This window comes from Nomascus leucogenys, chromosome 19 (genome assembly GCF_006542625.1).
Source record: "Nomascus leucogenys isolate Asia chromosome 19, Asia_NLE_v1, whole genome shotgun sequence".
In the NCBI taxonomy this organism is placed as follows: Eukaryota; Metazoa; Chordata; class Mammalia; order Primates; family Hylobatidae; genus Nomascus; species Nomascus leucogenys.
The window spans coordinates 40,113,125-40,126,391 of NC_044399.1; the positions used below are offsets into that span (position 1 = coordinate 40,113,125).

The window sequence follows — 13,267 nt, forward strand, 5'->3', positions numbered from 1 at the left end:
TTTTGATAACCAGGAATAAAGAGATCATTCTAAAAGTTTCTAGAGAATGAGAGAAACATGATACCTACAGAGGACAGGAAACCGGAATGGCACTGAACTTCTCAAGTGGGAATCAGAAAACAGTGGAGCGATGCCTTCCAAGTTCTGAGGCAGGGTCAGGCGCTGTGGCTCACGCATATAATCCCAGCACTTTGGGAGGCCAAGGTGGGCAGATCACTTGAGGTCAGGAGTTCGACACCAGCCTGGCCAACAAGGTGAAACCCCATCTCTACTAAAAATACAAAAATTAGCTGGGCATGGTGGCGGGCGCCTGTAATCCCAGCTACTCGGCAGGCTGAGGCAGGAAAATCGCTTGAGCCCAGGAGGTGGATGTTGCAGTAAGCCAAGATCGCGCCACTGCACTCCAGCCTGGACGGCAGAGTGAGACTTCATCTCAAAAAAAATAACAACAACAAAAAATACCCCACCAATTCTGAGGCAGAATGATTCCCAAAAATTACAGTAAACTCATTTTCAGACTTAAAACATCTCTAAGAATCTATTTTCCATGTACCCTTTCTCAGGAATCTATGGAAGCAGGTGCTGAAAAAGGAAATTCCTTTCTCAGGAATCTATTGAAAGAGGTGCTTAAAAAGAAAAGAAAAAGGAACATAGATGGAGGAAGTCTTGGAATTTAGGAAAGAGCAGATCCAAAAGAACTGAGAGAGGCAAAGGGAATTCACAAGATGCTCGTGAAGGGACCCCACAGCACAGCAGTTGCGCAGCAGTCTTAGGTGGCTCCAAAAAGACGGAAGGAGCAGGGAGAAGAGATCAAGCATTTAGAGGTATTACTTAGCTTCTTTGGAATATTTGAAAATTATTTAATTACAGGTACATAAGCAAACGGAGGGGGGAAAAAGAGGCAGTTCTTAACATCCATGGACAATTAAAGATTATATTTACTATGAGAAAAGAAACGTATAATTGTGGTTTACTGTGTGGTTCACTGTGATTAGCAGTTTTATAATCATCATAATGTAGACATTACTATTGATTCGGTTGAAAGAAGATGTTACCATTGTAGAACGGACATGAGTCAGGGAGAAATGTGTATGTGGAGGTAGGCAGTTTGTAGGTAAAAGGTGCTAAATCTTCTCCCATAGAAGATGGCAGAAAGTAAGTTAATCTTGAAAAATCTATGCCTAATTTATGTTTTTTTTTTTTTTTAATTTGAGGTAAATAGAAGAAACAGCAAAAAGAGTTGAAAATATCTGCCTTGGAGCAGACATCAGGAGTGGGGAGGGATGGAAGAGGAGACCACTATTTTTATTATTAGTTTAATTGTACTCCTTTACTTTAAAGATGTCACATATATTATTTTGATAAATATGAAATTTTTACTTTAAAAAGACAGGCTACAGAGTTTTTCTATTTTTAAAAATAGGTCTTGGCTCCCTTTTTTCTACATTTATTATATGTAGGATCATAAACACCTGGCTACCACAAAATAGAGGGCAACCTCTTGGATGATCATACTTTTTATTTTAATAAACATAAGATGACCACAAGTGTTCTGGAACAATGAAAAATGTGAAGGCATGGATCTTGCCTCTTAGCCCAAGGAACTTAGAGCTTAGAGGTTTTTTTTTTTTTTTTTTGAGATGGGGTCTCGCTCTGTCGCCAGGCTGGAGTATAATGGCGTGGTCTTGGCTCACGGCAACCTCCGCCTCCTGGGTTCAAGCGATTCTCCAGTCTCAGCCTCCCGAGTAGGTGGGATTACAGGTGCCCGACACTGCGCCCAGCTAATTTTTTGTATTTTTAGTAGAGACGGAATTTCACCATGTTGGCCAGGCTGGTCTTGAACTCCTGACCTTGTGATCCGCCCGCCTCTGCGTCCTAAAGTGTTGGGATTCCAGGCGAGAGCCACCGTGCCCGGCCACATAAATCTTACTGAAACATCTCTGATCGTAAAGTTGCTTTGATTAAAAACCTTCATGGTTCCTTAGTTTGACTTTAAGAATTTTCTAAAATCCTAACCCTAAATCTATCACCATGATACCATTTCACACCAATTACGATGACTGTAATAAAAAAAAGATAATGACAAGTGTCAGGAGGGTGTGGAAAAATTGGAATCCTCATACACTGCTGGTGGGAATATAAAATGGTTCAGCCACTTTGGAAGAGTCTGGTAGTTAGTTCCTCAAGTGATTAAATATAAGAGTTTCCATATGACCCAACAATTCCACTCCTAGGTGTAATCCCAAGAGAGACAAAAACATATGTTCACACAGAAACTTGTGCATAAATGTTCATAGCAACATTATTCATAATAACCAAAAAGCAGAAGCAACCCAAATGTCCATCAGCTGTTGAATGGATAAAATGTGGAATATCCATAGAAGGGAATATGATTGAGCCAAAAGAAGGAATGAAATATTGATACATGCTACAACATGGATGAACCTTGAAAACATTATGCTAGGAAAAAGAAGCCAGTCACACGTTTTATGATTCCGTTTATATGAAATGTCCAGAATAGGCAAATCCAGAGAGACAGAAAGTAGCTTAGTGGTTGCCTAGGGCTGGGAGGAAGGAGAAATGGAGAGTGATTGGTAATGGTTAAAGAGTCTAGGGATGATGAAAATGTTCTAAAACTTACAGTGGTGATGGCTGCACGACTCTGTGAATATACTAAAAACCATTGATTTGTATACTTGAAATTAATGAATTGTATGGCTAGAAAGGATTTTCTAGGATAATTTTTGACTCTACTCAATAAAGCTATTTTTAAAAATCCTAACTGTGGAGACCAGCCTGACCAAAATGGTGAAACTCCATCTCTACTAAAAAAAAAAATACAAAAAATTAGCCAGGCGTGGTGGCAGCCACCTGTAATCTCAGCTATTCGGGAGGCTCAGGCAGGAGAATCCCTTGAATCTGGGAGGCGGACGTTGCAGTGAGCCCAGGTTGCGCCATTGCATTCCAGCCTGGGCAACAAGAGCGAAACTCCATCTCAAAAAAAAAGGGGGGGAGGGGGGGGGGGAGGCGGGGCATGTGGGGGCCAGGCGCAGTGGCTCACACCTGTAATCCCAGCACGTTGGGAGGCCGAGGTTGGTGGATCACAAGGTCAGGAGTTCGAGACCAGCCTGGCCAACATGGTGAAACCCCGTCTCTACTAAAAATACAAAAATTAGCTGGGTGTGATGGCACACACCTGTAATCCCAGCTACCCTGGAGTCTGAGGCAGAAGAATGGCTTGAACCTGGGAGGCGGAGGTTGCGGTGAGCCGAGATCACTCCATTACACTCCAGCCTGGGCAACAAGTGCGAAACTCCGTCTCAAAAAAAAAAAAAAAAAATCCTAACTCTGCCCTACTTTCCCAGCCTTATTTCTCGTTCTTCCACTTGGCCTCTAGCAATCTGACTTATGTTCTCTTTTCTGCAGTCCTCCAGTTTAAGACCTAATGCTACCTTTTCTTTCCAATCCAGCTGAACTTCCTCCTGTTCCATAAAATAGAAAAAGTGAATTCTTCCCAACAGAAAGTAATCTCTGCTCTCAACCTCTACCACACCTTATGTTTCCAGGCACATCACTTTATGTATTATGGTATAGAGGAGGTGTGTGTTAAATTGAAGCTTAGTCAACATTGTCAGCCACATGTAGTCAAAAATTGCCCTAGAAAATCCTTTAAATTGCTTGAACAGTACAATTCCCTTTACATTGAACTTGGCCAGTTTTTCCTTCCAACATTGGAACAGATCTCTGTTCTATTGAATGCTAGTTGAAAAAGCTGACATATTTATAGTTGTTATATGAAATAAAAAAGAATAATAAAGCCCTACAAATAGTACAAATTTGGATATATGTGATTGGCTCTAGCCCGTTCTTAGCCCTCCTTCTCAATGGAAACAAGCTAAGGTCTTATCTTGTGTAGTTGGGGAGTATGAGATGGAGGATGATAGAGGGATTGGTTTGTGAACTGACTTGTCATCATTTGGAACTTTTAAAATTCATTGTACATTTTGTGTGTAATAATTGGCCTGTTTCTAATTAAATAAATCATCTAACAAAACAAACGTTTTCCCCCATACTATCTAGAAGAGGCTACTTTTCATTAACTTCACAGTAACTTCACCTTGAAATTTAAACAATTGAATATTTGGACCCCACTTATTGCATTGCAGTGGGCTTTTAGCTGACTGTAACCAGACTCCTGTTCTACATGATGAAGTGTTCACACTATGAGGGCCATGCTGAAACTAACACCTACTAAAAGAATGGCAGAATTAAGTCTTTCCACCTTTACACTCTCAGATGTGCACTTAGTAAATAGGAACAGTAGGCAAAATCAGATCTTTTTGAAATACTTTGTTCTTGTTCTCTGCCTGTTTCTTGCCAAGTAAATTGAATTGGTTTGTATAAATGAAATGTGCTGTAAGAAAGACTAGTTGAGGCCGGGTGCAGTGGCTCACGCCTGTAATCCCAACACTTTGGGAGGCCGAGGTGGGCGGATCACAAGGTTAGGAGTTTGAGACCAGCCTGGCCAACACAGTGAAACCCCATCTCTACTAGAAGTACAAAAATTAGCTGGGCGTGGTGGCGCACACCTGTAATCCCAGCTACTCAGGAGTCTGAGGCAGGAGAATCGCTTGAACCCGGGAGGCGGAGGTTGCAGTGATCTGAGATCACTTCATTGCACTCCAGCCTGGGCAACAGAGTGAGACTCCGTCTCAAAAAAAAAAAAAAAAAAGACTGGTTGAATAAATGATGCACCATCCATACAATGGAATACTGTTATGGCTCTTACCAAGGAAAAACAAGCAAAACTCGGTTTATAACATGATGCATCTGAGTTTTGTTTTGAAGAAATATACATATGTACGTGTGATTTATGCAAATGTACATATATCCTTCAAAACAAAATTATATGTGTATTTGTGCCTGTATAAAATATTTCTGGAAGAATATGTAATAATTTGGTAATAGCAGTTGCCTGTGGGGAAAGGAACCAGGAGTTGATGATAGGGGTGGAAGACTTAGCTGTTTCTACAAATGCTCTTTAGCATGGTTTGACTCCTACTGCATCTATATATTATCTTTCCAATGGAAAACTTTTATATCTTCTTACCAATTAACTATTAATAGTTCATGGTAAATATATGTCATTTTGAGATTTTCATTTTAAATTAGCAGAAAATATATGTATACTGATAATGTGTGCGAGTGCTTGTTGGATTCTCCAGCAGCTAATGTATATACCACCAATGATGTACCAATTTGTGTTTCACAGAGTTACATCCATATGGGAGAATAGTCTCCAGATCACTACAATTTCTAGTTTTGTAGGAGCATGGCTTGGAGCACTTCCTATTCCACTGGATTGGGAAAGACCATGGCAGGTTGGTTTCAGTTACTTAAAGCAACAAAATAAATGTTTGTACAATGATAGTAAAACTGATGAAGCAAACTAGTATGTATATGTAAATTGTTCTGTTGTTCAATTAAGTAGGGATACCACTTCTATCAGTCACTGTAATCTGGGCAGCTTCTTAATGGGGACTGTCCAGTGCCACAGGCGTCCAGGTAGCCCTGGTTTTATCTTCTAGCACTATTTTTTGCACATGTACAGATGAATAAACAAGCTTATTCTGTGATTGTATATAGGCGGTTTGTTTATTGTTTTTAAAAAAAGACAGGTTCTCACTCTCTTGCCCAGGCTGGCCTCTAATGCTTGGGCCTAAACGATCCTCCTGCCTCAGCCTCCCAAGTGGCTGGGACTACAGGTGTGTGCCACCAAGCCCAGCCAGTATAGGAATTTTTAAAAACTAGGTTAATAGTCACAGAAATGTCCTATTTTCAGCTTTGATATTTATTGCCCTGGTGGTCTTATATTCATATTTTCTGAACTTAAGTGATGGCCAGATTGAATGTTCATCTTGAAAGTTTTAGAAGCAGATAGCAAGGTAATTTTTGCAGCAGTGGCCTGTGTTATCAAGAAAGCTCACAAACATCAGATTTTTTGTCCTGTATCACCATAAGATAAAGCTGATATGCTAGGTAAAGCACTGTGAGGTAAGTGCTCTTTTTATACCCATTTTACAGATGAGGAAACTGACACCTAGAGGGTATGTAACATTCCCAAGGTCACTGAACTTACAGTGATGACTGTATCTTTGTCTTAATATTAATGACTTTGTAGTATGCCATTATATAGTTACTTTAAAACTTATTTAACAAATTCACTATTGATCATTTAGATTATTGCCAGTATTTTATGATAATAAACACTGCTGTGATAAAATCTTTGAATCTATAGCTTCATGAATTTTTCTAATTAGTTTCATAGAGTAATTACTCCCAAAAAGAATTATGGTATTAAAAAATAAATGTGCTTTCTTTTTCCAACATGAAGAGAATTTTTTTCTGATCACAAAGATAATGTATATTTATTTAGAAAATTTAAGCAATATTAGTAATTCTAAGGAAGAAAGTAAAAATTCATTTCCTCCCCAACCACCCAGAGGAAACCTCCATTTGCTTTTGGTGATAATTTTTGCAGCTGTCTCTCTCCATGCCTGTAACTATAATCATGTTATTTTTAATCTGCTTTTTCCCCTCAGCAGTATATTATGGAGCTCATTCTATGTCAATGAAAACTTACATATATGTAATATTCAATTATTTGTGTAAAATATTGTACCAGTTTTTTATTAAAGAACATTTAGGTCATTTCCTATTTTACTATTATTAATATTTTATTATCAAATATGGTCATTATCATACTTAAACGTACATCTTTGCATATTCGTCCAATTTTCTCTGTAAAGTCCTAGCTAATGAATTGATGAATTAAATCTTTGATACATACCTCATTTGCCAAATGTGGGATCCAGATTGTGTGCCTTGCACATAACTGCCTACCTTTAGCTCCATTCTTTGTGCTTTCAGTTAGATGTTGGGTCTCCCCGAAAGTCAAATTGTTCTTTCATGTTTAATAAGTCTGGTAGGTTTGCCCTTCCCTGTTTTAACTCTTCATCACTATATTAGAGAAATCCTTGGAGGTTTGGGGTGTGTATCATCACAGATACCCATCCCAAGTTTTTGATGCTAGTAAAGGTTTCTTAAGTTGACATCTTATAGAAGTCATCCATACTTGATGTCATTCAAAAGAGTGTCAGTGATTTCTAAATTGGAGGACAATCAAAATCATTGAAAAGTATACACAGAAAATTGTTTGAAACCGTGTAGACTCATTACTATCAAGTAATGCAATGAAATCTAAATAGAAAGTATTGATAAATAAAGTACTATGGGACATCAGCTTTAATAAGTTGGTAAGATAATATATAATAAACGTATCATTTTGTATATGATGCAGTACTTTAGGGTGTAAAGGTTTGATATACTACACATAATTTAAGTCTTTTCTGTTTACAAGACAGTGCAGAAGTAGAAACTGAACTAAGGGGAATGAATATATGTGCTTTATAAAATATGTGTTTAGGTTTGCTTAGAAAATATGTATCTTAATTATTTACAGTTCAATCACCCATTCTGGGATTGTTCAGGCTTTTAGCTGATGACCCATTTTTCTACCTCAGTGCTTGTTAACAATAAGGATGAACTAGATCCAAATTGATGGTATTACTTTTTAAATTAATGTAAAGTTTCTATTTGAATTACTGACTTTTTAAAAAGATTTTCTAGCTAGCTGGAAATTAATTTAATTTTAAATCTAATTTAAATACATAACGAGTGTTGGTTTCCATTAAGAGCGTTTCATTCAGCTGGAATATTCCTGGCCGTGTAATTATCTTTACTATTGGGCTGTTTTTAGAATATTCCAAGTTAATGACCCATGTATTCACTGTAAACCTTTTAAATTATGAAATGTATTGTTGAGGGAATGATAGAATTGATGTATAATTAAAAATCTTTTATTCATATAGCAATCATCTGCCCCTTGCCCTTTTAGCAGTTGTTTACTAATAAACTAAAGAAATGAGGTTTTTTTCACTTTTTATTTCCAGCAAACAAGTTTGTTTGTTTTTTTGTTATTGTTATTTTTTAATAATTCTAACTCCACAGAACAGCATCTCCCAGAGAAGCAATAAATCAGATAAGGGAATATGGCATTTTCTAAAAGTGGAGATGTTGTTAGAGCAAAATTTCATGAGAAGACAATACAGTATACACTTTATTATCTAAAATAGAACATGTATTAAGAAGAGATTCTTTGGTTTTTTGTCCTCGCGATAGTTTGCTGAGAAACACTGCATGTTCTCACTCATAGGCGGGAATTGAACAATGAGAACACATGGACAGAGGAAGGGGAACATCACACACTGGGGACTGTTGTGGGTTGGGGGAAGCGGGGGGGATAGCATTAGGAGATATACCTAATGCTAAATGACGAGTTAATGGGTGCAGCACACCAACATGGCACATGTATACATATGTAACAAACCTGCACATTGTGCACATGTACCCTAAAACTTAAAGTATAATAATAATAAAATTAAAAAAAAAAAAGAAGAGATTCTTGTTCTGTGTTCCTTGTAGCCCAATACAGATTTGGTCTGTTTGTGGTAAAACAAGCTTTTCTGGATTGTGTTCTGGTTTTATTTATATTCCAGTCAGAGAAACAGGAATATCTTGTTAAGCAATTGTATCTTTAAAAACACACACATGCACACACACACAAAACCCCACAAAATCTACATGTTTTATTTCAGTTTTCTTTACTTTGAACTCAAATCATTGTATAACATTCCTGAGGCCAAGCATAAGATTATAGTGATGTGGATTCTGTAATGAGCTGTTTCAAGCATATTTTTATGTTTAAAATAATTTCTTCATTAAATGACTGGAAAGGCCCACTGAAAATACGTGATCTCAATGAAAAAGTTTTTTAACTTAATATAAGTCTTAAGTGATTTTAAATAATGGCAAGTGATGAAAGATTAGGCATCTTTATAGTTGGAGGAAGCCTTTCTTTTGTAGAAGGCAGCAAGGGGATGTGGTTAAAGAGTATATGGTAGGGTAGATATCCATTATACTGTTGGTCATCTTTGTTGTTGTTTTAATATTTGAAAGTCATCTTCTTGCCTCTCCCTTAATTATTTGCCTTAAAATCTCAGCAAGAAAACAAATATTTGAATTTCCCATAATCCAGATAGCCTTTTTCATCTTCTAGAGAAAGCCTATAGTTGCTGACAAAATAAATACTTGGACTAATGAAAACCTTTGTATTTTATAATTTGATTCTTTATCTGCTGTGACTAAATAGCTAATCATTAAGTATTTGTTGTTATTACTGTATGCAAAGCATATGTTCTGTGTAAGTAAGTACAACAGATACTTAAATACACCCAGGACTGGAATTTAATTATTTAATAATTTAGATTTGAACTGTGATTTAGATTTAATATGCTGTAACTATTTCATAGAATATGTAGTTATGAGGTTTTTCATCTGGAAAATGTCTTACCAAAACATGGCTAGTATTTCATGTTATAAAAAATTAGTGGAAGGTTAAGAAATATTGTTGGTTATTCTGAGCACAGGAAATTGACCATAAGGTTTTTAAACTCACATGTTTTATTAATGGGAGGTAACATGATGATCAGGAGTTCTGGCATCAGATTACTGGGTTGAAATCCTGGCTCTGTCACTTGCTAGTGAGGATGAAATAATAAAATCCCTCTAAAATGCCTAGCTCAGCACCTGACACGTGGTTATTACTTAATTAATGTTACAGGCATTTGTGACCTAGAAAAGACATAGTTTAATGACTATATTTTTAGCCTTCAAAAAATGCAAATTCCATTATTTATTTGAGTTCTCATATATTAGAGAATATGTTAATTGTCTCAGTTTGTTGTTTTTTCTGCCCAGCAGTCTTTCAGTTGGTAGAGTGGACTGTTAATTTATCTATTTCTCTGGTATTTAGTTATGCCAATTTAGGGTATTTGGATTTCACATAATTTTCAATCCTGTCTGACATTTCCGATGACAGTAGAAAGAAAACGTAGCATTTGTAGATCTCTCCATGTACCCTGCATGGGGCTTGGCACTGTCGAACGAGTAACTTAATCCTGACAACCGTAGTGCAAGGTAGGTTTTACTCCCATTTTATACACTAGAAAGCCCCAGTGTGAGAGGGGAGGAGTACACATCTTGCTTAGCATTACTCAGGTGGGAAGAGGGAGACTTAAGATTCACATGACAGCCCCACTGCACCATGATTCTTTTCATTGCTGGAGACTAAAACATGGCTTTTCTTTTTAAAAAATGGTCATAGCTTAGGTCTCTTTGGAATGCTAAAGTACTTATTATATTTCATTTCTTTCCCCACATTGTTTTCATTAAATGCCTTGACCATTGTGGTGGTGTCTGTATTTTAGGCTGTAACTTATTTGTAGAATATTTAAAGCTAATATGCAATGCTTTTGTCCCTAACAAATCCACACATGCCTTTAAACTGCGGACTTCAGTGCTACAATCTTTAAAAAGATTTGAACCAAATAATCAAGTCTCTTCTAGGATGCTTATTTCTTACGAAGGTAAAAAGGAAAATTGATATAAAGTATTTTAAATAACTGAATTCAGGGATTTTGAATTTTAGACACCTGAGATTGTGTTTGAAACAATTTAAAGTTGTTTTAAAATATTTGTACTTATTCCCATCAGACACCAGATAAATGAGGCATTGTTGTATTAAAAAATTTTGGGTTTTTTTTTTTTTTTTCAGTTTTACCAGGTTAGAAATTTAGTATTTGTGAAATATGTATATTCATTTCCTAAAGTCACAGATGCCACAGATAATTCTTTCATAAGTTGAAATTAGGAATCATAGGATTATAACTACATGAATTACTGCAAAATGCTGGAGGGAGATTAAAACTAAGATTATGGATTTGATTGATTGAAGAGCTGCAGGTTTTTACGTTAATTGGCATTTCCATTACCAAAGGGATGATACTGTGTTTTAGACCAAAATAAAATACTCATTTATATGAATATGGTTTATATGTTTCAAGCATGAGAAAAATGTGTTAACACTTAACTGGCATGAAATGGTTTTGGATTTAAAAGGCGTGTTCATTGTAGGGTAATCATGTTGATAATGCTCTGCTAACAGGACTTTCATGTGAGAGCGAATAATGCTGGCCAAGTTAACTCGTTTGCATGAGTTGTGACCAGGACCTTTTAGTGTCATTTTGACAAGAATTCCAGACCAGGAACTACACACCCCTTCGCAAATAACTCTTCCCAAAGTAGTATTCTTAGTCACAGGAGAGTGTATACATGGATGAGTGCAGATTTTTAACTAGAGAAATGTATCCCAATGAGTAGATTCATTTGTGCATGTATTCCTGTATCAGACAATAACATTTACCTTAGGAATATCTGGAAAAACATATTGTTCAAGACCAATTTTGGAGGAGAATATAAATGATTATTTATAACCAGTAGGTCAGCAGGCCTTGAAAGATGAACTCTCAGTCATGCAAATGCAAATTTGTGATAAGCACAATCAACAAAACAAACATTGAAAAGTAGCTCATGAGAGATTCAGAACTGGATTTTATCTTCCTTTTTATCTCGAGAGAGAGACAGTAATCCTAATGGTTGTGAGTTGTTCTAAATGTCTGTGGGTATTCTGATTTGCAGATAGGTCAGTTTCTCCATATTACCTGTGACAGTGTAAATCTCCCCCAAAATTATAAATAATATTTATTATATTGGAACACATTTTTAAGAATTTATACTAAAATGTATCCAAAATTAAATAATTTAATCTTAGTTTACACCTTTAACTGCTGGGTTAAGGTAGGGGCTCAATAAATAGTTTTGAATGAATGGAGTCATTCACATGAACCTTTAAAAATTAACACAAATGCCTACTAATGATTAGTTTAAAACCACTATCTGTACTTAAAATTTTGTGTCTTAAAATTTATGAAAAATGACAGGAGCAGGGAATCATTCCTCCTTCTGAGGTGAGGCTACAGATGGTTAACGTAATGCCAGTATGTTGTACAGCTCCTGAATTTGCTCTTGTAACAGACATTTCACATGAAGAACAGCATGTATTAAAGATGATTGCGTTATGGCTGGGCGCGGTGGCTCACGCCTGTAATCCCAGCACTTTGGGAGGCTGAGGCAGGCGGATCACGAGGTCAGGAGATCCAGACCATTCTGGCTAACACATTGAAAATCTGTCTCTACTGAAAATACAAAAAAATTAGCTGGGCATGGTGGCAGGCACCTGTGGTCCCAGCCACTCAGGAGGCTGAGGCAGGAGAATGGTGTGAACCCAGGAGGCGGAGCTTGCAGTGAGCCGAGATTGTGCCACTGCACTCCAGCCTGGGCGACAGAGTGAGACTCCGTCTCAAAAAAAAAAAAGAAAAGATGATTGCTTTACAAGGGTAAGGAATAGTTCCTACCACTTCCTACCACACAGTATATAACATATTACTCATGAACTACTTGTTCTAAACTGCCGGTTCTACTTATTACGTAGTAGTGTCAGTGACCAAAGAAATGCTGTTTGTGTAAGTTTAATTTTTTCAAGTTAAAACATGTAATATACAGAATACTGGTACATGGTACTTTATAGCTTTCATGACAAATTTTAAGAGATTACTTCAGCCCTGCATTTTTAGTAGGTACTTCTGTCCCTGTTCTGTAGATGGGGAAACTGAGGCTCAGATGTCAAAATGAGCTGGCCAAGGTCACTTAACATCCGATGTACCACTTATTTTTTAAATAGATTTTTCTTCTTCCTGGTAATTTTAATAATTTTACCCACTTGATTTGTAATATATTTGATTATACACCACAGGTTGTTTCTTCTATTTACTGGCTAAAAAAACCGTAAATTTATAAAAAACTCTATCTTGCCCAGGCTGGCCTCCAGTGCTTGGGCCCTTGTCATTTTGGTGGCAAACACTTGTGAATGACTTCCTTTACATGAATGTCTTTGTTCTAATTTTCCTATTTTCTTTAAACAAAATAATTATATAAAGCCATCTCAGATTACCATAATTTGGAGAAATATTTATAGCGATGCAGCTGAATTATGTGTTTAATAGATACCACTTTAAAAAAAATCCTATTTGTGGCATGAAGAACGTTGAATAGAAAGATGTCTGTATGTGAGATAAGGAAATAGTTTTAAAGGAAAACCTTAGGATCTAATTATGAAAATACCTGATTAAGCTAGGATTTACAAATGAATTCTGTTGCCATAGTGTAGTTTAAAAATTTTTAGAATAAT

The 13,267-nt window shown here is 36.6% G+C and overlaps 1 protein-coding gene across 3 annotated transcripts in view; it reads left to right on the top strand.

Moving 5' to 3' along the window:
* The window catches only part of PIGF (phosphatidylinositol glycan anchor biosynthesis class F), a 36,216-nt gene that overhangs the window by 19,333 nt on the left and 3,616 nt on the right, over positions 1 to 13,267 (top strand). For 2 of the 3 annotated variants that reach the window (XM_003262810.3, XM_012501528.1), the window contains exon 5: positions 5,273 to 5,381. In XM_003262810.3, the coding sequence (XP_003262858.1) occupies positions 5,273 to 5,381 (109 nt within the window). Of the gene's footprint in view, positions 1 to 5,272; positions 5,382 to 6,084; positions 6,409 to 13,267 lie in introns of those variants that run through there. The other variant, XM_030799591.1, reaches the window with a different exon arrangement.